Source organism: Macaca mulatta, chromosome 13 (genome assembly GCF_049350105.2).
Source record: "Macaca mulatta isolate MMU2019108-1 chromosome 13, T2T-MMU8v2.0, whole genome shotgun sequence".
In the NCBI taxonomy this organism is placed as follows: Eukaryota; Metazoa; Chordata; class Mammalia; order Primates; family Cercopithecidae; genus Macaca; species Macaca mulatta.
In genome coordinates, this window is record NC_133418.1 from 115,463,757 (window position 1) to 115,490,134 (window position 26,378).

Consider the following 26,378-nt stretch of genomic DNA (forward strand, 5'->3'; position numbering starts at 1 on the left):
TCAGCCCATAGAGAACTCCTCTGGACCCATCAACAAAAGAAAAGCATTTGCAAATGGAGGCTGCAGGTGCCAGCAGGACAGGCAGGCAGAAGCCAGGGGGGCAGGAAGGTGGGTGTCGACCTGAGCCCTGGCATCTCCTGCTTCTCACTGGTACCCAGAAGGAATTTGCGGGCTGCACTGAGGCAGAAATTGAGCCAGACTGGATGGAGGAGAGGAAGAAGCGTTTAAGTTCTGTATCACCCAGGGCAGGGCAGCTCAGCTCAGCCCCTCGCCCTTCCTGTGGCCTCAAGAACACAATCTGAGCCCCTCGTCTGTGCTGGGCATGGGGCATGAGGCAACCTCCTGCTCTACAGCAGCTCACTTGAACAAGACAGCGATGAGTTAATAAGCAGCCCTGGAAAAGAAGTTCATCCTGAGCACTACGAGGATGGTGGCGCCAGGCCCAGATGAGCAGAGCAGTCACTTGGCCAGGAGGCCCCTTTCCTTGGCACTCACCAAGCAGGAGAGTCATGTGTGGGCGTCCCCTCCCTGATGGCAATGCCCAGGACAGGGACACAGAATCACACACCGGGTACATCCTTAGCACCTACCTGAGCAGGGCCCACTGAGCCAAAATGAGGCTTTAGGTTTTATCTGGACGTTGTTTTGAGAGTTTGGCGTGGGGCAGGGAAACCTCCTGTCCCGTTTTCATGTCTCCACAGGGAAGGACAACAATGGTGTGACATTCCTCTCTGACTCACCCCAGGAGAGGAACAGGCAAGTGAGAGAAACCAGACTTCCCTGACCACTGAGCTCAGGAGGAGATCCCAAGGTCAGCTCCTCCCTGATGTTAATTGGGCCCCTCGGATCCCCAAAGGGTGGAGGGCCTGGAGAGTGCGATCCAGCTCTAAAGTGCAAAGGGTAAAAGCCCAGGTAAGGGAAGGGGCTTGACCAAACTGCTGCCTCCAAAGCAGAGAGCACAAAAGGCCACTCTGGTGTGCAGGGAAAAAGTTTACATATGATGTCTTTACCTGACCCTTTAAAAGTTCTATTTTTGATGTAGTTTACAAAGTATATATTTCTTAGTAAGTGTAGGTACATCATATGTAAGTAAGTATATGCTTTGCTGCTCAATTTTTTCTGACAGAGTTTGTGGTTTAAAAAATGTTCAGAATCCTGGCTTTAAAAAAAGAGGCTGGAACACAGGCTCTGGAGTCTAATAGTTGGAGTGTAAATCCTACACTGGGTAAGTTTCTTAACTTCTCCGGCCTTTTTTTAAAAATGGAGCTCTCCATTTAGGTTAGATATTATAATGTACGTAGAACACCTACAACAATGCCTGAAGCATAACAGTTCCTTCGTAGATGACCATTGATAGTCAATGTCTTGTTGCCCTAAGCAATTGCTTTTAGTATCTGGGTGGCACATTTCAGTCCTAGGTGAACTAACAACAGTTATAAGTCGTAAGTTCTTGGTCTTTGAGGAGCTTTCCTCTCCATATGCTCTTTCAGATCAGACTGTGTGTTGACCCGCTTTAACATTTGACAGCTTATTAACAACCTTATGAGAACAGAAATAGAAGAAAGTCAAGAAACAGAAAGTTGAGTCAGTAAATATTTGGTAAGGTTCTTGATGCTTTTTTAAAATTTTGATGTTTTTTTGTTTTGTTCTGAGACAGGGTCTTACTCTGTTACCCAGGCTGGGGAGCGGTGGCACAATCTCAGTTCACTATAGCCAACCTCCTAGGCTTTAGGTGATTCTCCCACCTCAGCCTCCCTAATAGCTAGGACCACAGACATGTACCATCATGCTCAGCCAATTTGGGTTTGTTTTTTTTTTTTTTTGTAGAGATGGGGTTTCGCCATGTGACCCAGGTTGGTCTTGAACTCATGGGCTCAAGCGATCTGCCTGCCTCAGCCTCCCAAAGTGCTGGAACTATAGGTGTGAACCACTGCGCCTGGTCTCGTAAGATTTTTAAATTACTGACTCAAATTCAATTTCAGAATATCAACAATTCCTTTGTTAACTTCATGTGTGATAGTGAAATTGATCATGATAGTAGTACCCTAGTACCAATGATGTTTTTCATATGACCTGAAAAATCAAAGCTGAAATCATGATCTTCTACATTAAGAAGGAAATTTATCTTTTTAAAATTTGTGTTTCCCAGTAAGTTTTTCCCAAAGTAGGTTTGCTTTAGAATCTAAAGATACTAAGCTGGTATGTGCTACAGTAGTTAGGATGACATGATTCCTCAGAACTAATACTTCAGTTATGCAATTTCCATTCCACTGGATAAGAAGTAATGCTAGGCTGCACACGGTTCACACCTATAATCCCAGGACTTTGGGAAGCCGAGGCCGGAAGACCACTTAAGCCCAGGAATTCCAGATTAGCCTGGCCAATATAGTGAGATCCTATCTCTATGGAAAAATTTTTAAAAATTAGCTGGGCATGGTGGCACATGCCGATAGTCCCAGCTACCCAGGAGGATTGCATGAGCCTGGGAGGTAGAGGTTGCCTACAAATGACCAACAGGTATATGTATGAAAAAGTATACATCATTAATCATACAAATCATCAGGGAAATGCAAATTAAAACCACAATCATCTCACACTGTTAGAATGGGGCTTTTATCAAAAAGACAAAAGATAACAAGTGTTGGCAGGGATGTAGAGAAAAGCGAAGCCTTGCACACCGGGTGGGAAGGTAAATTATTATAATACAACCATTATAGAAAATGGTATGGAGGTTCCTCAAAAAACTAAAACGAGAACCACCATATAACCCACTTCTGGGTATTTACCCAAAAGATCTGAAATCAGTTTGTTGAAGACATGTCTTCACCATCTTGTTTATTGCAGCACTATTCACAATAGTCGAGATAGAGAATCAACCTAAATGCCACCAATGGACGAATGTATTTTAAAAATGTGGTATATATACATAATGGAATACTATTCGACCTGAAAAAAAGAAGGACCTTCTGTCATTTGTGACAACATGGATGAACCTGAAGGACATTATGCTAAGTGAAATATGCCAGGCAAAGGAAGAAAAATCCTGCAGATCTCATTTATATACAAAATCCAAAAAACGTGAACTCATAGAAGTAGAGAGTAGAAACTATGGATACCAGGGGTTGGGCATCTTGGTCAAAGCATACAAAATTTCAGTTAGGATGAATAAATTCTAGGGATCTAGTGTACAGCATGGTGACTCTAGTTAATAATAATGTACCGTATACTTGAAAATTTTGTTTTGAGACAGTCTCACTCTGTTGCCCAGGCTGGAGTGCAGTGGCAAGATCACAGTTCACAGTAGCCTCAACTTCCTGGATGCTCAGGTGATCCTCCTGCCTCAGCCTCCCAAGTAGCTGGGACCACAGGTGCTTGCCACCACTCTCAGCTAATTTTAAAAAATTATTTGTAGAGATGGAGGTCTCACTATGTTGGTCAGGCTGGTCTCAAACTCCCGGACTCAAGCAATCTTCTCACCTCAGCCTCCCAAAGTACTGGGATTACAGGCACCAGCCACCACACCAGGCTCAAGAGAGTAGATTTTAAGTGTTCTCACCATAAAATATAAGCATGTGAGGTGACAGGTGCGTTAACTAGCTGGATTTAGTCACGCACAATGTATACAATATACTAAAACATCACGTTGTACACCATAAATACATACAATAAAAAATTAAAAAAATAAAATCCCTTGATGTCACAGCATGTCACCCTGAAGCGGGCTGTCCTATTTACCCAAAAGAGAAGAGATGCTACTCCTGTGAGACTGCACCCACCACTCTCCTTTCACAAGGCACCAAGGGGCCTAATGAACACTTGCTATACACACTTCAGCAAGCAAGTCAGCCGCGGCCCTGCATGCCATGCAACTCTGAATCGAAAAGGTTCGTAAGAACAGACTACAAGCAGAGACCATGCACAGCCTCCCTGGGGGTTCACATGTTAGCACATGGGGACCACTTTTCTGAAAGGATTTTGTTAAAGGAGATAACAATGATAGCTAATTCTTTGTGGTTCTTGACGGCGTGTCAGATATAATTTTAAATATACACACCCTCACACACACGCAGAGAAAGAGAGAAAGAGGCAAAAAGATTTCAGGAAATCCTTCATCCCAGCACCTGATTGTCTAAGCAAAATAAAACAAACAACCTGGGTACTTTTAAAAGGCTTGAGGCCAGGCACAGTGGCTCACACCTGTAATCCCAGCATTTCGGGAGGCCGAGGCAGGAGGATCGCTTGAGCCCAGGAGTTCGAGACCAGCCTGGACATTGCTACCAAAAATACAAAAATACATCTCTACCAAAAATACAAAAATTAGCCAGGTGTGGTAGCACTTGCCTGTAGTCTCAGCTACTGAGGAGGCTGAGGTGGGAGGATTGCTTGAACCCAGGAGGCAGAGGTTGTAGTGAGCTTGCAGTGAGCTAAGACTGCACTACTGGACTCTAGCCTGGGTCATGGAGTGAGACCCTGTCTCAAAAAAAAAAAAGCCTTGAAATTTCCAAGCTTTGCCAATGAATACTAACACCTGACACCCTACGTACTGCTTAACCAAAGGGCTAAGGAATAAGGTTTACAGCCACGACATCATGACCACACTCCTAGCACACAACAAATTAATCAGGGGAGCCGTAAGGAGATGTCCACCTCCTGTGAACCACAGAGGACCAGCCAGAGCGCAGGGCAAGCAGAGTTGAAGGGAGTAAATCCTACACAATTCACTGCTGTCTCTCCTTTTCCTGATAACCACTGAGGAAAAAAGGCTTGGGTAAGGGAAGAGTTTAAAACTCTGGGAGCAATTTGATTTTGAAAATATCTGCAGACATTGATTAAGCAGGCACTGGCTGATTTCTCATTGTGGGTGACAGCCAACCAAACTTTAAACTCCTATAAGAATGCAGATGGAGGCTCTGGGAGACAGAAATGGAGAATTTAATTAGGCATAAGAAGTCACCTCATCGTTTCATCAAGACAGAACAACATATTCCTTTCACCTTTCTTTGGCGTTTTCTTCTTTAGTAGGAATTCAGGTCTCATGAAGAACACGAAATTTCTGAGACACATTTAAGAAATTATAACAGATGGTGGGGTCAGGCTCCTACCAGCTCATAACAGTCAACTGTTAAAATTTCAGGAATTTTGCAAGCCAACTGCTAAACACTGCTACTATTAAAAATTATACTATATAAACTCATAATTATGTTATATTAATAACTAAGGTATATACTCAAAACTCATCATTTGCTAATTATACTACATTTTACTGTTATCCATGTTCATGAAGTTATTTACATCCACTGTGTTGCATGGTGAATGTACCATATAATGAACATCTTTTTCCAACTTCACATTTAGTAATTCACATGGGTAGCTTGAAATTGGCCATTGTGGGAGTATTTACACCACGAGAACAGGCAGGTTGCAAACCAGGGTTCTTTTTTCTCCAGAGTTGACTGTTAAACATTTGTTGCGGATGGTGATAGGAAAGGATAGTAGAGATGTTTAAATGTTTATCACACAGCAAGACAACCCACTAAAATGCCAATTTGTGTCCCAGGCTCCTCTAAGGTTTAAGTGTGAGGTCTGGAATTAGATTAAAGAGGCCCACACCCCAGATCTGTCACCTTAAAAGCTTCATAACCCTAGGCATATTGAAACATTCTAAGCCTCAGTTTCCTCCTCTGTAAAATGGGGATAATATACCAAGGCCATCAGGTTGTTACTGGAGATCAAATGAGCCTAGTATATATAAAGTGGTCTGCAAAATACATAGTACAAAATCAACAATTACTACTTCATCATAAATCACTTAACACTTCCCATTGTTTTAAGAAAATCAGTAGAAGAAACAACTGCCATAGTTCATCACTGTTTACTGAGAAGTACTTTGTGCTTCTTTGAAAATGTACCATGACAATCTCCAATCTATGCCATCATCAGTTATCCAAGAGATGCCACATGTACATCTGTTCACCTCTCCAAGATGTAGGTCACGTGCATTATTACATGAACAATAATTGCTGTATGTAACCAGGAAGGCACTGCTTGGAGTTCCTTAGTTTTAAACTTTAAGTGAGTCTAGCTTAGTTTTAAACTTTAAGTAACTAAGGATGTTACTAACTAGGCTGCTAGGATCCACTGTAGTTTCTCCCAACTCTGTCTTTCAAGACCATAAAGGCATTCCTGGAAAGACTGGAAAGGTTTGACAAGAGAGTTCAAAATGCATTCGAAGTTCAGACACACTGGATTCGAAGTCATCAATAAGACTGATGGCCCCTTGAGAGGAACATGGTCTACAACTATTGATTTTCTGTCACGACTATTGCTCTTGACATTAAATTCCCTACATGTAAACTTTTAAATTCAACATTAAAATCAATAGCAATCAATATCTACTTACTGTTTACTGTCAACACTCAGCTGTCCCAGGAGAGAATTCAAGAACTGCTTTCTAGGGAAGACAGTCACGAAAGCTCATGTGTCAGGTGGCCAGAAGCATAACCTGTCTGATGGACCTTGTGGGACCATAGTCTTGATACTCTGAAAGCCACTTCACAGAAAATGCTTCAGTCTCCTCCTATCTCTATCACATGGTTTAAGCATTATCACTGAACCAAGAATGAAAGACTTAAGAAACAAAGGCGGTAAAAATGAAGATCAGTATGTGCCCCCAAGGGGGACAATCTGGGGTAGGGAAAAGTCGGAGGCTTGAGGCAAGCTGTCACCACAGCCTTGTCAGAAATTCCACATCTGTCTAATGGATGGGGTGAGCTGGCCTATGTCACCATCTTATTCCATTTCTGCAGAACCTCACACCACTCTCAATGCTGTTTTGGTTTCACTCCTCTTTATTCATTTAAGAATAAAGTTTTGCAACAAGAAGTGCCCTCAACCACCAGTAGCTAAAAATGAAGAATTATCAATGAGTTTCTAATCATCCAAACCCATTTGGTAATATATCAACAATCACTAGCTTACCAAAATGGATTAGAATGCCAAAAGTAAAACTTAGCTTACAGCTCATTTGTTTCCAATCTCAAAACAAGCATTTAAAAATTACCAGCAGCTCAGACGTTCCCAGTACATCTAAGGTCAGGGACTGCATCCTGGAGTAATGAACCCCCAGCTCTCGGTGGATTCCGGAACACTCGATGCAGGTCAGGATGCCCAGGTTGGTGGAAAGCCATGTAGGATCTGCCAAAGAGAACAGGGCAGATTTGAGCTTCCAGTCAAAAAGAAGGTCAGGAGTCACAACTTTCTTCCTGCATAGTTACTGAACAAGGAGTTCTGAGCATGAGCATTTTCTGATCCTTAACACAGCTGGAAACTTTGGCCGTAATTACCAGCAATTTACATGCAATACCCGCATATGCACACATCTACTCTCTCTCTTCTTCCCTCTCTCTCCATCTCCCCATCCTTCCATTCGTGTGACAGATGCTGTGTGTGCAAAAATAAATAGGACGCACTCCAGTGACCAAGGGCTCCTCAATGGCTGGTCATGAAAACAGACCACGCCCATCACCAGCTTGGTCACACTAGCAGAATGGAGCAAGAGGAAAACAGTGAGACCAGCCAAAGTCTACTAGTAAAAGGGGAATAGGCTTAAAACATTCACTTCTATAGATGCTGATAACAACAGAGAACGTACTATGTACATATGATATGCTGTGTTCAGCACACTGGTAGTAGCAACAATAGTTTGCATTGTTAAGAGCCTCAGAAATCACAGAGCACTTTTGTATCAAATCTAAGAGCCCCATGAGATGGCCAGGGCAGGGATTTTTATCTCAGAGACAGCTTCACAATGCTCAGGCTCGAGGTTGCCAGGGAGTGCAGAGCAGACCGTGGCCCTGCCTCTACCTGCATTCAAAGCCACGCTTTCCCCTTACAGCTCGGCTCCTCACTAACACGCCCCTACCATCAGTTTAGAACATGATAAGCACCCACAAAATGCCTGACAGATGAATGTGGAATTTGCTAAAAATGGGAAATTAAAAAGATGTCCTTGAGTACATCATACAACCCATAAACACAATTCTCTTCAGAATTGTTTGTTACCCTCAGAAACTCACAGTAGGTAAATATCGCAACTTTTTTTTTTTTTTTTTTTTGAGACGGAGTCTCGCTCTGTCACCCAGGCTGGAGTGCAGTGGCCGGATCTCAGCTCACTGCAAGCTCTGCCTCCCGGGTTCACGCCATTCTCCTGCCTCAGCCTCCCGAGTAGCTGGGACTACAGGCGCCTGCCACCTCGCCCGGCTAAGTTTTTGTATTTTTAGTAGAGACGGGGTTTCACTGTGTTAGCCAGGATGGTCTCGATCTCCTGACCTCGTGATCCGCCCGTCTCGGCCTCCCAAAGTGCTGGGATTACAGGCTTGAGCCACCTCGCCCGGCCAAATATCGCAACTTTAGTCAGTAGGCAATGATGAAGTTATTTTTTAAATGTTCAAGTTATTAAAAATGTTATCCACGTTGGAAAACCTTTTTGGCATCTGCGTCTGCGCTTGTGTAGGATGACTCCACTGTATCCACGTGCTTTGGGGAGGCACAAGCATCCATTTAGGTGACTCTACATCATTTTTCTATTACCCACACTGTCTTGGCATTTTAAAATAATGAGTACATACCTTTGAGCTCTTTATCAAAGTGTATGAAAAACCCAAATCGTAGACTGTCTTTACCCTTTCTCAAGACAGACCATGATTCACTACTTATCAACCCCTACCTCATCTGCTGCCAAAAAGGTATTTTCATTTTTTTGTTTGTTTGATACAGTCTCGTTCAGTCGTCCAGGCTGGAGTGCAGTGGCGTGATCTCAGCTCACTGCAACCTCCGCCCCCTGGATTCAAGTGATTCTCCTGCCTCAGTCTCCTAAGTAGCTGGGACTACATGTGCGAACTACCACGACAGGCTAATTATGGTATTTTTAATAGAGATGAGCTTTCACTGTGTTGGCCAGGCTGGTCTCGAACTCCTGACCTCAAGTGATCCGCCCACCACAGTCTTCCAAAGTGCTGGGATTACAGGCACAAGCCACTGCACCCAGCCAGTGTTTTTTTTTTTTTTTTAATGGTTCCAAGGCCAAATACAGTCTTCAGGGTCATGGGAACCTAAGGGTACTTCTCAACTGCCCACTCTACTTCGGTTGTGTTTGGTTTTTTAAGAAAAATTGTCATATAATTAGAGGAATGAAAAGGGGACCGACCATTCTAGCCAAGCCTCCATCTTTTTCATTTTATAAATGTTCAGAAAATGCACCTGTGTAGTCCCCCAACCCCCCACCCCCACCATTCTGTCTCAATTAGAGTAAATTCCTTAAACCAAATCCTACTATAAAGCCCCTAATATGCTTTATCAAAATGTAAAAATAAAATCTTATTTCACAGAATGTGTCAGCTGAAAGGGACCTGTCCCTTCAGTTTACAGACAGGACAATCGATGTTTAACAAAGCAAGTGGCTCTCCCAGGGTCACAGAGCCAGACAGCAGCTTAAAGCTACTTCAGAAGTTCTGCAAAGTAGGATAAAGGGAGAAGAGAGCAGATTCCAAGCAAGGAAGCCCAGACACATGCAGCCTCTCAGCCCACATGACCTTGAGTTCACCCTCACTGTACCCTTCAGTTTTCATTTCTCAAAAAGCATTTCAATCTTTGCAGCTCTGTCAAACCCTCTTTACTCAGTCCTGCTCTGGGGCCCGGCAGGCAAACGTCCTCCCACCCCCTCTCCCCTGCCGCGGTCTGCACAGTTCATTAAGCATTTGTGTAATGGGATGAACTCAGGCTGAGCTGCACTTAATTTTGTGTTTGAAATGAAAGTGAAAATCAATGAATGGATTCTGTGAATCAGAATGGGATTAAATGTCCTAGAGCCCAGGGTTGGGTGGGGTCCCTGGGTCACCTGGTGCCCCACAGTCACAGCAAACGTCATTGCCCGTCATCCTCTGCACTTCTGAGATGATCTCCTTTGTCAGTTCTTGGACGATGTTATTTTCTCCAGTATTGTCATCCCCCTTAAATGCGTTGTTTAAAGCTTCTTCTTTGCTATTTTGCAGCACCGACATCCATCTAGAAAAACAAGAGCGACGTTGTGTTAAATCCCACAAACAACAGGTAAGTCCAGCCCAAAGTCCCACCACCATGTAACTTACATTTGACATTCTTGTTCATCTTCGGCTTGGAAGTGGTAAGTTCTGTCATCTGCATAGCAAGAGGAATTTCAACTGTGAGCCCAGACAGCAATCCATACACAATTCCAAAAGAAAGTGGTTTCTAATTAGCCTCTGGAATAATCTTAGCTCTCTGTTAGGAAATACTGATTTGTATAAAATCAGGCACTCCCTCGTATCCTCCAACTGTCTGCCTTCACTAACAATGGCATTGGAATGCAAAATAAACCTGCCCTTTCCCTCATTCAAGTTTTAAAAGATGCCGCTTCTAAAAACTGAAGCTATTCCATGAAAACCATCACTATCCTCTCAATTGCTTCATTTTAACTCACTACAGAGTTGGCCCCCAAAAAGTAATCGTTAAAGCCCTTCCAATAGTAAAAATCTTTTTTGAAAAGAGTATCTTAGAAGTTTTCTGGCTTTCTTAGAAAAAGATTAGTATAAGAAATTCTAAGAATAATATGCTCTGAGAATCGAGTACTAGAAATACAGCTAAATCAGGAGGAGAGTGTTAAATAATGGTCGAATATAAAATTCTACACTCACATATTGCTGGCGTCAGCACCGTTTTACAAGTGTTTCGCCAGGCTGTGGACCTCTGTGTGTGTGCAGCAGGGAGGCGGCTGTGTGGGATGTGGCAGCATCACTTCTATGCTGCTCTTGCCAAAAACATATAACCTCAATCCACTCACGAGAAAACACTACAGAAATCCAAATGAAGCGGAGTCTGACCAAAACACAGGTCAACACTCTTTAAGAAGGTATCACGAAAAACGAGTGAAGACTACAGAACCGATATAGACCACAAAAGACCAGGATAAAATCACAACTAAATGTCACGTGGGGTCCTGGATGGAATTCTAGAGCAGAAAAAGGACATTTGGGGGAAAACTGGTAAAATCTGAGTAAGATTTTTAGTTAACAGCATTAAACCAATGTTTCCTGGTTTTGATAACTATATAAATATGACTGGATAACCATCTACCATGGACTACTGGATAACTGTATTAAGATGTTAACAGAAGGGAAAGCTGGGGGAGGGATATATGGATATTTTCTGTCTAAAAGCAGTCTAAAACCAAAGCAAAAAAATAAAATTAGATTTAATAAAGAAAAGCGGGGGCGGGGGAACCCAGCTTTTGCAGATGGCAGAATGATGACAAGTACCGATTCTGCTCTTAGGGAAACACAACGAACATCTGTGTTCCTAAAAGTGAGTGGACACGTCACCTCTCTCTGGTGTTTACTCCTGAAAGCACATTGGTTCTCAGAACAACTCTTGGTAAGTGACTGGGTGAGGGCTGAAGCCTAGAGAGGCTAAGCTGCAAAAATCAAGCATAGCCAGCAGCAGAACTTGGTTCCTGGACTTCTGGCCCCACTCTTTCTACAACACCATGGCATCTTTCTCTCTCTCTCTCTTTTTTTTTTTTTTTGAGACGGAGTCTCACTCTGTTGCCCGGGCTGGAGTGGAGTGGTGCAAATGTGCAGTACATGGCTCGCTGCAGCCTTGATCTCCCAGGCTCAGGCTATCTTCCCACCTCAGCCTCCCAAAGTACTGAGATTACAGGTGTGGGCCACTGCACCTGGCCAATTTCTGCATTCTGACGTGTAAAAACTGCAGAAGCAGGAGGCAAACCTCTAAGGAAAAACTTCAAGCAAGAATCCCCTCCACTACACTCTTTAAAGATGCTACAAATAAGCAGACAGCTTCTAGCAGCTTCAGCTGTGAGGGAGAAGAGCAGGAGGAGACTGAGGGGGCGATTGGAGCACTCAGGTGCTGGTGGCCAGCGAAGGGCAGCTTCCAGCCAGGGCTCTGGCTCTACTGGCCGCTAACCTGCCATGTGGACCTGGAAGGTCATTGACTCCCTCTGGCTCCATCCTACTCAGGGGACTCACTTGGGTCACCTCAAAATTCTCCTATTCTTTCCATCGTGCCCAGGGTGCCGGTGGGGTTTGCGGATAATGGCTCTGGACTTGAATTTGCTACAAGTGAGGTCAGTCTGCAGGCAATGGATTGGATGAGCTCCCAGAAAGGCTGGCCTTGCCACAGAACCATCCTCCTAGAAGAGCCCATGCCTGTTTACATCTTTTTCTTTTTTAAAAGTGACAAGGTCTCCCTCTGTTACCCAGGGTAGAGTGCAGTGGCACAATCACAGCTCACTGCAGCCTCAAATTCCTGGAGTCAAGTGATCCCCCTACCTCAGCCTCCCAAGTAGCTCGGACTATAGGTGTGAGCCACTGCCCCCAGCCCCAATTCCACCTTCATGAGAATGGGAAGCCCCTGTTTAGGGGCAAGGACGGTAAAGGAGCATCTTGTAGGAAGTAACTGCAACCAGCCAGTCAGTCTATTGCTGAGTTCTCTGGGCAGATTCCAAGATGAACTGACCAGATGAGGGGGAGGAGGAATGGGTGACCATGCGGTGCCTGGCAGACGCACACAGAAAATATCACCCTCACTGCCTCAATGCATGTGCCTCCACTTGACTTCCCCAACTGCCCAAATGTCTTTTTTTTTTAGACAGTCTTGCTGTGTTGTCCAAGCTGGAGTGCAATGGCACGATCACAACTCATTGCAACTTCAACCTCCTGGGCTCAAGCGATCCTCCCATCTCAGCCCCCGAGTAGCTGGGACCAAAGGCACGTGCCACCATACTCAGCTATTTTTAAATTTTTTGTAGGAGGTCTTGCTATGTTGCCCAGTCTGGTCTTAAACTCCTGGCCTCAAGCAATCCTCCCATCTTGGCCTCCCAAAGTGCTTGCATTACAGGCGTGAGCCACTGCCTGGCCCACCCAAATATCTTGAGAGTTCAAAAGCATCTTGGTGATGCTTATCCCATGAGGCTGGTCAGGAAGCAGAGGAGGAATCTGAGAGGGGTGAAGACAGATGCTCCTGAATCAGCCAGAACCAGGCCCTGACCCCATGTCCCTCACGTTCTCAGGATATTCATCAAATCACGGCTTACACTGAAGCCAGGTTTACCGTAATGACTCTCTGGGGTGTCTGGCCAGTTTTCAACCCAAACCTATACAGCCCTGCACAAAGCATTTTCACTACAGATACTCATAGGGAAGGCACCTTTTGAAAACTCGCTGAGGATAAAGAATTAGCATGACTGGAATTCATTTTACCCACTGGAAGACAAGCAGGGAAGGAGGAGGGATGAGAGCTCTTTTCAAAGACAACGACGGACTCTCGCAAACTCATGACACTGCCCCCAACTGTGCTCAGCAAGCCTTTCTGGGCATCAGAGGCCACAAGTCCTTCCTTCCTTCCTGAAGATGTTTAAATGCATCAGGCTGTAGCAAAGACACTGGCAGGATCTTGGTAAATATCAGTTGGCCACAGAGCTTGTGTGTGGCCAGATTCACAGAGGACCACGTTCCCATACATGTAAGAGCTGCAGTAACTCATGCCCAGAAGGGAGGCACGCACACTTGCCATCTACTGATCCTCCCTGCTGCCTGCTGTGGGAATACATTGGAGCAAGTGCTTCTGCACATATGGCATCTAGCAGGGTCTCCCTGCAGGGCATGCTGGAGGGACCTGGGGCAGCTGAGGGAAGAAGTCCCTACACCCACCTCCAGGCGATGGGTTCACTATTATTGCTAATGAGTTAATGATGGGCATTTTAACGCAGAGCTTGTGTGTTACTAGTTCAGAAAACAGAAAGGCCTAAAACCCTCTGAGTCAGCCCCAGCCACTGGCAGACATCAGATTACACCATCAGGTTTTCTGAAACCCTTCAATTCAAGCCTTTTTGGCTAGCTAGACACAGGTAACCCAGCAGTGATCACTCCGTGTGTGCGTGTGTGTGTGTGTGTGTGTGTGTGTGTGTGTGTGTGTGTTTTAAAGAGTCAGGGTCTTGGTCTTGCTATGTTACCGAGGCTTGTGTGTGTGTGTGTGTGTGTGTGTGTGTTCTAAAGAGTCAGGGTCTTGGTCTTGCTATGTTACCGAGGCTTGTGTGTGTGTGTGTGTGTGTGTGTGTGTGTGTGTGTGTGTTCTAAAGAGTCAGGGTCTTGGTCTTGCTATGTTACCGAGGCTGGATGTCTGCTCCTGAACTTGGGTGATCCTCCTACCTCAGCCTCCCGAGTAGCTGGGACTACGGGAGCACACCACCACGCCTGGCTTGCAATCACATTTTAAACTCTGGCCAGTACTCACCAATTTTGTAACATCTTGTATGAATGAAAGGCAAGTTTGATGAGAGTTTGTGGACCTTACTAGACTGAGTCAGGATGGGTGTCTGACACAGGATAAAGTCCATTTTATTTTACAAATCAGTCTAGAGTCTGAAGAACAAAACAAATGGTACTGGAACCCTCCGCACACATCACAGTGCTCAGCCCTCCCCAGAGATTGACACAGAGGGTATGAGAAGGGAAAAAAGGAGGATAAGAGCAAGCCATTGTGGTAGGATGGAGTGCTAACCCACAGTTTGCTGGGAATGCTAAATCACGTAACAAGTGACTTCCTAGCCCTCAATAATACAGGTCAACAGACATTTGAAAAGGCAGCCATCTCCCGCTCAGGGGTACTGAGGCACAGAGAACAGCACCGCCTCCCTACAGTACACAGTCCGGCATGGTCCTCTGCACATGTAACTCTTGCGCCCAAATCTCTAGTGACTGCCTCTTCAAAGGGGAGACCGGCCCTTTCTCCCCCTAGCCCGTAACCCGGCCACACAGAAACACCAAGGAAAAAAGGGTTATCTTATTTTCTTTCATGAGCCCTTCAATTCAGGGGGTGCTGAGTAAACATTCACCACAATGGATGGTTCCGTGGGGATTCTTGTGTGAACACCACAAAAAGGAAAAGCAGAGAGAAGCAGAAAGACTGATCCTGTGGTGAGGAAGAAAAACAGTTTCAAACACTGAAGTTTCAAGGGCCCTGCTGAAGACCCTCATTTTAGTTTTATAGCATTTCTAACATCACCCAAATTATGTAAGTTTTTGAAAACAGAATTGTCCTTCTTTTCTCTTTTTAAAGTGAAGGGGTTTTAGGCTTGCGGGCTTCTCTTATAGGATCTCCTCATTTAGGAACAGGAATGCTGAGGCTAAGAGCTCAGAGAGCCAGGTGATGATGCCTCAGGTCTACAGTGTCCCTGAGGAGCAGGGCCAGTCCTCAAAGTCAAACTCTCAACTAGAAAGGCGAGCAAGCCGGCAGTTACTAATGGAACACAAAGCATGCATATCGCTAGAAAAAAGGGTATGTCTCTTCAAACCCAGTTCTTCAGAATGCAGTGTCTGGAATGTGAAGGACGCCACAGAAGAGAGCGTAAGACAGTGTCTCTGTGGTGCTGCATCTCAGAGGGAGCCTTACGTGAAATAAGGTCAAAGCACTTCTTCTCCTCAGGGTTGGTCTTCACCTGGCAGGTTAGCAGGTTGAGCTTTGCAGGAGGCCGGTTAGCCTGTTTAAAAGCAAAAAACAAATAAAAAGGTTGGGGTTGGGTGGAAGGAATGGAAAATCATACAGTATCAATCCTCACGAGATACAGCAAGAGCAAGCTCTTCACTAGTTTGCAAAGGTGGCCTTTAGAAGGCAGACTTGACAGAGGAAGGCATGACTGAGACAAATTACAGAGGCCCTTGAACTTCGTCTCCACCGATGGCAACTGCCTCCCTGCAAGGGCACCTTGGTGGTCTACACAAACCCACCTGGACAAGGGGACAAGCGATGCCAGCTTTGAGGCTGCTGGCAGTGGGTGCCTTCAGATCAAGGTACTGCCATGGCTAAGCCCAAAACATTTGGTTCTGATTCCTACCGACAACACAGATGATGTGCCAGGTAACTTGGGCACCCAGTTCAATTTCTGGTGACCTTAAAAGCACTTTTTCTTAGCAAAAACCTCACTTCCAGGGAAGGTAATTTCACAGCACAAAAATGGCAGAGAAATTATTTTCCTACTGTTTGAAGTGATGACAGATAATAGATTCACATTCCTAAATGCCAACCATCGCTGTCACTTAAGTTTCAACAAAACATACTTCATTCATATCTGTAACCCCCAAACCCTCTCCCCCATACATGACACCAAGCGATCACAACACACTTTCATCAGAGGTGTGTCAAAAACGGCTACTGTATTACAGTTTCAAAAAATAGATCATACTTAGTCCAAAAAAGCAAAGGACTAAGAGTAAGAAGATAATTTCAGAAACAAAAATTTCAAACGGCAGAATACCTCTTAGAAATCTTGGAAGAATATCCAAATAGGAGTGGGCTTATCTTACCCACCTACCAAGCTGCTAAAGGAAAGATCAAATAAGAGTGTCTTAAACTTCCATCGTTCTTGGGCCCCACTTCCCTTGGCCACCGGTCGCTTCAAGATGAAAAAAACCTGGATTTGGGATTAATCCAGATACATACACATATGCATCTATGCCTGGACAGACCTGTGAAACCCTCATGCACTTCCAGGCCCAGCAGCTTCCTTCCAGTGAGTCTACAGAGTTAGGGTGGGAGAGATGAACCCATCCTTGCAGAGTGAAGGATTTGGGTTTAATACATGTAAGTTTGGACTAGTGAAAGTCCGATAAACAGGGTTGTACTAGACTCTCCTCGTTCGTAGCTATGTTGGTCTTATCTTCTACAGGTTAGTCAGATACTCTCCATACTCTGTAGATATCTCAGAGAATTCCTAGAGTGTCAGAAATCAGTATTAGAAGACACCAAGCTCTGCCTAATCGTGTAAATCTGGACACTTTCAAGTGAAAGCACCACTGACTGTGGATTCTGACCAATCGGATTACCTAACTTATCCAGGAACCAACACACAAAATGATCTATTTCGAGAGACATGGTTACAAACCATGCATGCAACCAAGTACTTTAACACGGGTGTATACCCACCCATACGTAGCCTGTGTCTATTCTGTTACCTCCCTGTGATGACACGACTATACATGGGCAAATTTTAGGGCTACTTCCAAATTGTGGGGTCTTAGATACATAATAAACGAGGTTTGTGCACTTCGATAAATACAGAAGCATCTTCATGTATAAAATGATGACTGAATAACAATAGCTACATTTACTCAGCTATTTTAATCATACATCTACACAAGGCAGGCGCTGTTCTAAATATTTTTCATGAAATAATTCCTTTAATTTTCCTAACTGCCCTTTGAGGTCGAAACTACTCCAATTCTGTAGCTAAAGATACCGGCCCAGACAGACCAAATAATTTGGTTGAGGTTACACAGCTAGGGAGGCGGGAAGCTAGATTCCAACAAGTCAGGCTGGCTACACGGCACGGGGCTCAGCTGCCACTCCCCCGTCCTTGACTCAGGTCCCCCTGTCCTTGACTCAGGTATCCATGGAAGGCAGTCGCTTGCCTGGACTTATCTTTAAGAGCAGCAAAGAACCACAACTTAAATTACACCACTCATCCTCCCTCCCCACCTCCACCTTGCAGTCTTTCTTTTTCCCTGTGATATGGGGAAAGGTGTTCGTTCTTTACTACCATTAAAGACAGATTTCTCACTTCACAGCATACCACAAAATAGAGAAAAATATTCAGCGCCTTTATTTGAAGTAGGAATAATTATAACGACATAAATGTGCCTACATATTAAAAAATGACAACCATAAGAATGGCTCCACAAAACATACAAGCTGGTCTTAAGCAATATCATCAGCAGTTCTGTTTTACATTAATAACTGTTTGCTATTCAGGTTAAATATTAAGTATACAGATTAAGTATTAGCTAACGGTAAAGCTATTAGACAAATTTATGGGAGAAAGTTCTATACATTAAAATCCTTCCCTGTTGCAATTTGGAAAAATACAGTGTCACCTGGGTGCAGTAGCTCACACCTATAATCCCAGCACTTTGGGAGGATGAGGCAAGTGGATCACCTGAGGTCAGGAGTTCGAGACCAGCCTGACCAATATGGTGAAACCCTGTCTCTACTAAAAATACAAAAATTAGCTGGGCATGGTGGCGTGTGCGTGTAGTCTCAGCTACTTGGGAGACTGAGGCAGGAGAACTGCTTGAACCCGGGAGGCAGAGGTTACAGTGAGCTGAGATCAGCCACTGCACTCCAGCCTGGGCATCACAGCAAGACTCCGTCTCAAAAAGAAAAAAAACAAATTAAAAAAAAAACCAGTGTCATCAGTTAACTGAGATATAGAACAGTTTCATCTAATTCACAAAATACCAGTATTTTCTTGAGAATTTAATTTGAGAAGCCCTAGTTTAGAAAACTCAGGAAGGAATGGTGAAAAAACAATGCAACAGCCTTAGAGTTTGCCACGCAGGCAGAGATTATCAGTGATTCTCCATTTTAAACATGCCGTTCTATTTTTTTCCAATTTGTCAGGCTTTTAGAAGGAAGATGCTTTCTTCTTTCTTCATGACTGATCATTTTTTAAAAATTTTAGATTGTGCAAGAGCCGGTGGACATTCCTTCCAGTGTAACACAGTTTCCTGCCCTCAGTGGCGTGGCAATGCTGTGAGTCTGGCAAAGAGGATACCTAATTAGAGTTATTTTGTCCCAAGGATCACTTCTTCCTAGGGCCAGAAAACAGACTTGGCTAAGAGGGAAACTCAACTCGGGCTTTGACCGAATCTCCCGAACGCTATCCTCAATCCTCTGCTCCAATCAGGTACAGCAACTTCATTTCCCGAAGGTTGCCAGCCTCCTGGGAAGGGTTTTCCTACCAGTGTAAATACACCCTGTGTGTTTCCATTTCTTAAAGACCTGCTGCACAGCTGTGTGCCAGGCTCTGCTCTTAGATTTCCACTTCATCAGGTCTTTGGAAATGTACCCTTTTTTCCTGACTGTACACGAGCACACTCAGCAGCTGCTGGCCAAACAGGTGAGCTGAACAAGAAATCAAGTCAAAACCAAACCAAACCAAACCAAACCAAAAGGGTGTCTCTCCATTCTCTTCCTTGGTATGGGCGAACTCACTTTCCCATGTGCAACCCCTCTGTAGATGCAGTCAATACAGAGGGGTCCTCTGGATTCTGACTTCCAGAGCACGCAGGGAAATAGGGAAAAGGTGAGAAAAGGAACACTCGGCCACTGAACGGAGCGTTGGAAAACTACTTATTTTGCTGCATGGCAGCGAGGCAGTGAATCAAGACAACCCCACCAGCCACCCCTGCAGGATGTAGGCAGCAATGGCTGCTAAAGGCAGGAGGAGACCTCTGGAAGTGGAGATTCCCTGGAGAGGGGTTTCCCCTCCAAACACAAAGCACTTATGAAATATGCACGCTGTGTGACAAGCTGAGTTCTCAGCATCCCAGTGATGCCGGTTATAACCGTACTGTCTGCCAAAAACTGGGGCAACCCATGCAAACTTAAAGACAGCTAAGCCTCCATGTCTTTTGAGAAGAAGTTCATGCTATGGAAGTGACTTGAAGTGAAGTTTATGCTGTCAGCAAAGGATTACCAGACCTATTTTCCACCTGCCATGGAATGAGTCACTACCTGGCTTACCCTGAGGCCTGGATCTAGGGGAACTCTCAATGAAGCAAATACGCCCCTTGACTTCAGAGCGGTAAAAGCGTGAACTAGAACTTAGTTCTTTGACAGTTTCTGCACTGAGGCAGTCAATCTGAGTTCAAACAAACAGCGAGTGGACACCAATTCGAAAGCAGACCACAGAACCACAGGTGTTGAGATCTGGAAGGTATTTAGAAGGGAGCCTAGTCTCATCTAATCTAACATTCCTAATATTAAAGACAGTGATGGCTGGATAAATTTGCTTCCCTTGGTCTACAGAACTCATACCCTCACATCCATGCATGGAAAGAATGTCTTTTTTGTTTTTTTGAGATGGAGTCTTGCTCTGTCTCCCAGGCTGGAGTGCAGTGGCGTGATACTGGCTGACTGCAAACTCCGCCTCCCGGGTTCAAGCAATTCTCCTGCCTCAGCCTCCCAAGTTGCTGGGATTACAGGTATGTACCACCATGCCTGGCTAATTTTTGTATTTTTAGTAAAGACAGGACTTCACCATGTTGGCCAGGCTGATCTCGAACTCCTGACCTCAGGTGATCTGCCCACCTCAGCCTCCCAAAGTCCTAGGATTACAGGCATGAGCCACCGCACCTACCCAGACGTCCCATTAAGATCCAAACTGCATGGCCCTGGGGGGGGCGGTACAGTGGTGATCACATGACCAGTGAAAGGTAGGTTTTGAAAATAGAAAATGACCTTCATTTCCAAGTTCAGAGACACATTCAATCCCCTAGAACAGAGGTCGTCGAGAATCCCTATACTGGGTATATACCATTCTAGCTTCTCTCTCCCTTTCTAAAACGAAGTCGGCAAAAACGAAGGCACCCCCAGAGGAACACAATCCTTGCTGCTGTGACATGCTTCAACTGGGGTTTTACTCTATTCCCTTATTCATAAGAACCTCAGGGCCGTTTCTCTGGACCCCATGTTGAGTGATGACATTTCTATAGGGGCCAGAAAATCTCCTCTGAGTTCCTGCCCAGCTCTGCCTTCACCAGGGGACTGGAGGGACGAGGGGCAGGAAAGACAGTCACTATCATCCACTCACACGCCCAAGGCTGCTGGACTGCATGCACTAGCAGGCCTCTGCTTGGGGAATGGGAATGCAAACGACTCTCAGCATCTCACTAGCAACAAAAAAGCAACAACCTCAGCCTTGAGACATCACCAAAGCTGTTTACTAGTCCATGTGGTTTTCACCAGCTCTGGTCACACCAGGTGAGGCAACAGTATGCATAATACTGCCATGGAAAGAAGAGTGTGGTGTGCAGGGCTGTGTCTGTGATCCAAGTTCCTGGCCTCTGGAAGCTAGATTGGTAAGGAACTTTATCCCGACCGGCTTTTCATAAGCTCAACATAGAGGGCTCTGTTTTTTCTTGCATGGACTCTGATAAACAGGATGATGGAAAGAGGCCTTAAGGTTGGGCACCATATGTTAGATTTCGATAATAAAATTACTGAAATCTCTCTTCTCATGGATTTCTGGTCCCCAGAGTCCTGCCCATTTAAATGTTCTTCTCTTAATGGAAAAGTAGAACTCTTCCCAAGTGAGATGTTTGATTTCCAGAGACAGAGCTGGGGGAGCAGTTTGCTGTTGTGTGCTTTCTAGAGTCACAGGCTTCTCAATAAAGACAACCTGGCTTATCAGTTACTCCTGACTCTGCTAGGGAGTGGAACAAGGACAAGGCTCCACTTGCCAAAAAAAAAAAAAAAAAGAAAGCAAGCAAGCATAAACAGGCTGCAGGTGCACCAAATCAAGATGGAGGCCAACAAGCATTTCTCACAGGGAAATTCTTCAAGACGCATCCTTAATACCATAACACACGGAGAACAACTCCTGCCCTCTAACTTCAGAAAGTTCTCCAACACCAACCTCATCTAATACAGCAGACACCATGGATTAAAAGAGAATACTTACGGTACCATGGGATATGGTCAGAAAACCATTTTTAACTGAACATTTCCTTTTCTGCCACACTTTTCGGATCCTTGTGGATAAGTGGGAGAAACAATAAGAGTTTAGACATTTTGGACACATGAGATAACGAACGTACATTTAAACTCTAGCAACACCCCCTCACGTACCCGTCGCTCTTCTTGTAGAGGCTGCCGTTCCGCTCGGTCCCATGTTCCTTGTTTCCCTGAGGCTGATGTAAGCTATAAGCTGTGCTCTGACGAATTTGGGAGTCCTAAAAAATGAAGAGTGTTTTTAATCTTGTCCAGGTCCCAATTTTTAGAAAAGCAGTACACAAAGGAAACTTATGCCTAATAAGCTTTTTTTTTTTTTTAACAACAACAACAACAAAAAAAAATTGGAGAAATTTCCCCTTCTCAACACAGCAAAAAGAGAGACACCACATTCCTCTCTAGGAACTGATAAACGCCATCCATCAGGCTGGAGAAGGAAATGTCAGGAAACCAATATCCCAAACTGGCTGAAGGAACGAGCCCTGGAAGTTTCCAGGTTTTATTTCATTATGAGCCTTAACCCCCTGACAATGACATGAGGCTCCCACTACGGCCAGAGTAGCCCTTAAGGAGGGAGGTGATGCAGTGAGTGGAAAGGCAGGGGTTTCCAAGCAAAACAACAAAACCAGCTTTCTGTCCCTTACTACAGAACCATCACATAAGCTCTCTGCCTCAATCTCCTTCTTGGGAAATAAGAAAAGAATACCCAGTAAGGTCAATAAACAGTAAGGACTCAGTAGGATCACACACGTGAATATCAACAAGTAATACACAAATCTTCACTTCCTCACCCCATCAATCTTAAGTAAGGGGAGTCTGACCCTGACCAAGGGGAGCTTAATCACAGACAAGCCATCCACATGGTCAGCTGAGAATCTGATTGAATCTACCACAACTGGGAAACTCCAGCCCAGCAGCTTCTTAAGGCAAGCAAGGACTAGCAATGAACACCCAGGACCCAAGTCCAGTGTCTGGCATCCAAAAGGTGCTCAACTGGTGTTTAACAAATGTTATCAGGCTGGGCACAGTGGCTCATGCCTGTAATCCCAACACTTGGGGAGACCAAGGTGGGTGGATGGCTCGAGCCCAGGAGTTCAAGACCAGCTTAGGCAACATAGCAAGACCTCGTTTCTACAAAAAATACAAAAGTTAGCTAGGCATGGTGGCAGGCGCTTGTAGTCCCAGCTATGCGGGAGGCTGAAACAGGAGGACTGCTTGAGCCTGGGAGATCAAGGTTGCAAAGAGTCCTGATAGCACCACTGCACGCCAACCTCGGTGACAGAGCGAGACCTTGTCTCAAAACAACAAAAACCAAACAAAACAAACAGTATCAGACACTGTTTTGTAGGAGTGGCCACCAGTGCCAGTGCAGGAAATTCTATTTCCCTGAGACTTAAATGAAATGAGAGGGGAGCAAGATGTGAACAAAGTGTTCACAGGTCAACCAGGAAAGGGCCGAGGTCTGCCCGCAGGTGTTTAATGAGAACTCCTATCCAGTTCATTCCATAATGGGAGAAACAGGGACATAATGAAAGTAGTGGTTTGCTCCAGGCGCAGAGCTCCTTAAAGCAAGAGCAGAGAGTGGAATGGAATCCTGCCTTCCACTCTGAGGCTCCCTCCATTACACCATCTTCTCTTCCCAGAGAACAGCCTCAGAGTCTAGGGCCATTCTCATCACTGCCACTGAGCAGCTCACCATCCTTGGAGAACGAAGCACATCCCCAAACGATGAAAGAACTAACGCAGGAAAATCAGTGTGATAGAAGCTGAGAATAAGAGTACTCAAGAACTGAAGAGTCAATGGGAGAAAAGCACAGGAAAAAGTGAGTTTTAAACATGAAGGCAAGAAATGGCAGAGAATCAGGGGAGGATCTTCAAGACAAAGTAGACAGAACACAGAAGACATGGGGAGGCCATGTGGTCAGCAACCAGGGAAGCTGGACAAATACTGCATCTGAGGCAGTAAGGCCTGGGAGTGGACAAGACGGGCTAGAGTCAGAGTTTCAACTGTATCTCAAGGCACAGGCAACCTCTTGGATTTCTGACAGTTTGAAAAAAGATTCTGAAGCACAAAACTGTTTAATTTTAATGAAGTCCAGTTTACCTACTGTTTCTTTCATCACTTGTACTATAAGGGTGCTATCTAAGAAACTAATGCCTAGTCCAAGGCCATGAAGAATCTTTATAAAATCTCTTCCAAGAGCTTTATAGTCTTAGCTCTTACATTTAGGTCTTTGACTCATGTTGAGTTAATTTTGATTACGGTGTGAGGTAAGGGACCAAGTTCCTTCTTTGCTTGTGGCTATCCAGCTGCCCCAGCACAATTTGTTGAAAAGACTACTCTTTCTCCATTGTCTTGGCACCCTTGTTGAAAATAAACTGTCTCTAAATGTAAGGATTTATTTCTGGACTCTCAGTTCTATTTCACTGGTCTATATGTCTCTCCTTATGCCAGTACCATACTGTCTTGATTATTACAGCTTTGTGGTAAGTTCTGAAATTGGAAAGTGCAAGTCCTCCAACTTTGTTCTTCTTTTTCAAGACTGTTTTGGTGATTCCGGGTCCTTTGCATTTCCACGTGAACTTCAGAATCAGCTTGTCAATTTCTGCACAAAGGCAGCTGGGATTTCTGATGGGGACTGCACCGACTGTGTAGATCAATTAGGGGAGTACTGTCATTGTCGCAATATTAGTAAGTCTTCCACCCCATGCACATGAGTGTCTAGCACTGACTTTTTAAACTCTGCCAAAGAAGAAAAACCAAAAAACTCCACGTGAGCAATCAGTAACGTGCTGAGGCACTCTTCATGACTGAACTGACAACCGACCCTGATAAGCAGAGCCCAGGAGGGGAGAAATGAACTCATTTCCACAGAAACTTCACACAGCACTTGTGCCTCTGGATAAACTAGGGCACACGCACATTGATGGGATGAGGATGGTCCCAGTTTCCACATTTTCTCAGAAGGGCAGAACATTGGCACCAAAATTTAGAGCAAATCCAGCCTTCGACGTTGCTGGGAACAATGGTGTGGAAGGAATGTGGAGAAATATTGCTCACCTGTACAGCGTCTCTGTGAAAGACTAAAAATAAACCTGTCAGGAGACTCAACTGCACAACCAAGAAATACGTCTATTGATTTGGGGAGAAAAAAAGCCCTGCACAAAGTAAGTGGTGAAATCATGTGACAACACTGCTAACACTGTTGGTGCCACACATGTTAATCAGAGCCATTTTCAGGTCTCACGAACAGGATAAGGGACATTCTTCTCAACAGAATCAGACCCTATGCCAGAAGGTGACAAAGAAATCACCCTGTTTTATGCTTTTCTTTAGACCAATTAAAGCATGCAGGCAAGTCTGAACTAAGCTAGCCTATAAAACCTCACATTTGTAAAAAAGAGGAATAAAAGCTGTTTAACATAAAATTGAACTGTTTTAGCGTGAATTATTTCAGCATCCTCCAGGTGACTCCGAGATGACCCGGTAACAATAGCCTTTGTTGGCCTGACCAGGTGAAGGCCTGACAGGTGAAGGCCTGACAAAGGAAACTGGCCCTTTCACATGACCGAGGTTTTGATTTTCAGAATACTATTCAAGGGAAAAGAATCTCTCCTCCTGGAGAGAAGAAGAACATAAGTAGTAAGAGAGGCCAGGGTGGTCCATGTTGCCCCAATTCCTAGAGACTCCAATGTACTCTCCACTTTCCTAAGAGAGACAAAGACAACCTAAACTCGACTGACAAAGCCTCAATGTGCAGGGACTGTTTGTGTGCCTGAGTATGCAGGGTAAGCAGGCACTTGGTAGAACCTCAAAAGGCTTTCATGAAATTCTATCAGTGTCCAATATCCTCTGTCCTGTGACACCCAGACAAGTTCTCAGAGCTCAGGCATCATCCTTGATTTTAACTTTTCTGTTGCCCTGTGAAGTATGAGCCATTGGGTCTGGCCAACATAGAATCTGCCCAGATGACCAGTAGACTTAGTATCTGAAATCTCCAGGAATGGAAGGCAAAGGGGGAGGCTGCCTGCAGTACAAATCTCATAGAGGTTTACAAATAATTTAAGAATCCTTTAGCTAAGACTCTAGGATAGCTTAAAAACCGACATTTTGCCCACTTCTCAGAAAGTCAGTGTCCAGAGAATTCCTGTGATTGACAAGTTTGTCAAGGAGTAATTTCTGGAAGCTTAAAATTTCTCTGCCCAGGAGGGCTGTGATGTCCAATTCATTCCCCATCTTCTGAAGATATGACAGGTGTGTCCACCCACACGGGCACAACAGGGAGCTGGAGGCCTTGCTGAGCCAAGCACTGAGCTACGGTCTAAGAACAGTGCTTTCAAATATCGTTACCACCTATTCTCCATTATTTAAGGCTAAAAGACTCCGGAGAACCAGTTTGATGTGGAATAGATCAGGGTCAAATCCTGTCTTTGATGCCACTGTGTGAGCCCAGCAAGGGCACTCATTCTCTTTCTCTCACAGAATAAAGTTGCGGACATGGCTGGTCAGGCGCGGTGGCTCACGCCTGTAATCCCAGTACTTTGGGAGGCTGAGGTGGGCAAATCACAAAGTCAGGAGTTCAAGACCAGCCAGGCCAACATGGTGAAACTCCATCTCTACTAAAACTACAAATATTAGCCAAGCGTGGTGGCGTGCCTGTAATCCCAGCTAATTGGGAGACTGAGGCAGAAGAATCGCTTGAAGCTGGGAGGCAGAGCTTACAGTGAGCGAAGATCGCACCACTGCACTCCAGCCTGGGCAACAGAGGGAGACTCTG

At 44.8% G+C, this 26,378-nt stretch overlaps 1 protein-coding gene across 5 annotated transcripts in view; it reads right to left on the reverse strand.

Moving 5' to 3' along the window:
- The window catches only part of ASAP2 (ArfGAP with SH3 domain, ankyrin repeat and PH domain 2), a 203,160-nt gene that overhangs the window by 42,356 nt on the left and 134,426 nt on the right, over positions 1–26,378 (reverse strand). For all 5 annotated transcript variants that reach the window (XM_015111666.3, XM_015111664.3, XM_077960160.1 and 2 more), the window contains exons 10-15: positions 21,718–21,821; positions 21,551–21,620; positions 15,484–15,571; positions 10,146–10,194; positions 9,896–10,062; positions 7,061–7,194 (exon numbers count right to left, since the gene is read on the reverse strand). In XM_015111666.3, the coding sequence (XP_014967152.1) occupies positions 7,061–7,194; positions 9,896–10,062; positions 10,146–10,194; positions 15,484–15,571; positions 21,551–21,620; positions 21,718–21,821 (612 nt within the window). The remainder of the gene's footprint in view (positions 1–7,060; positions 7,195–9,895; positions 10,063–10,145; positions 10,195–15,483; positions 15,572–21,550; positions 21,621–21,717; positions 21,822–26,378) is intronic.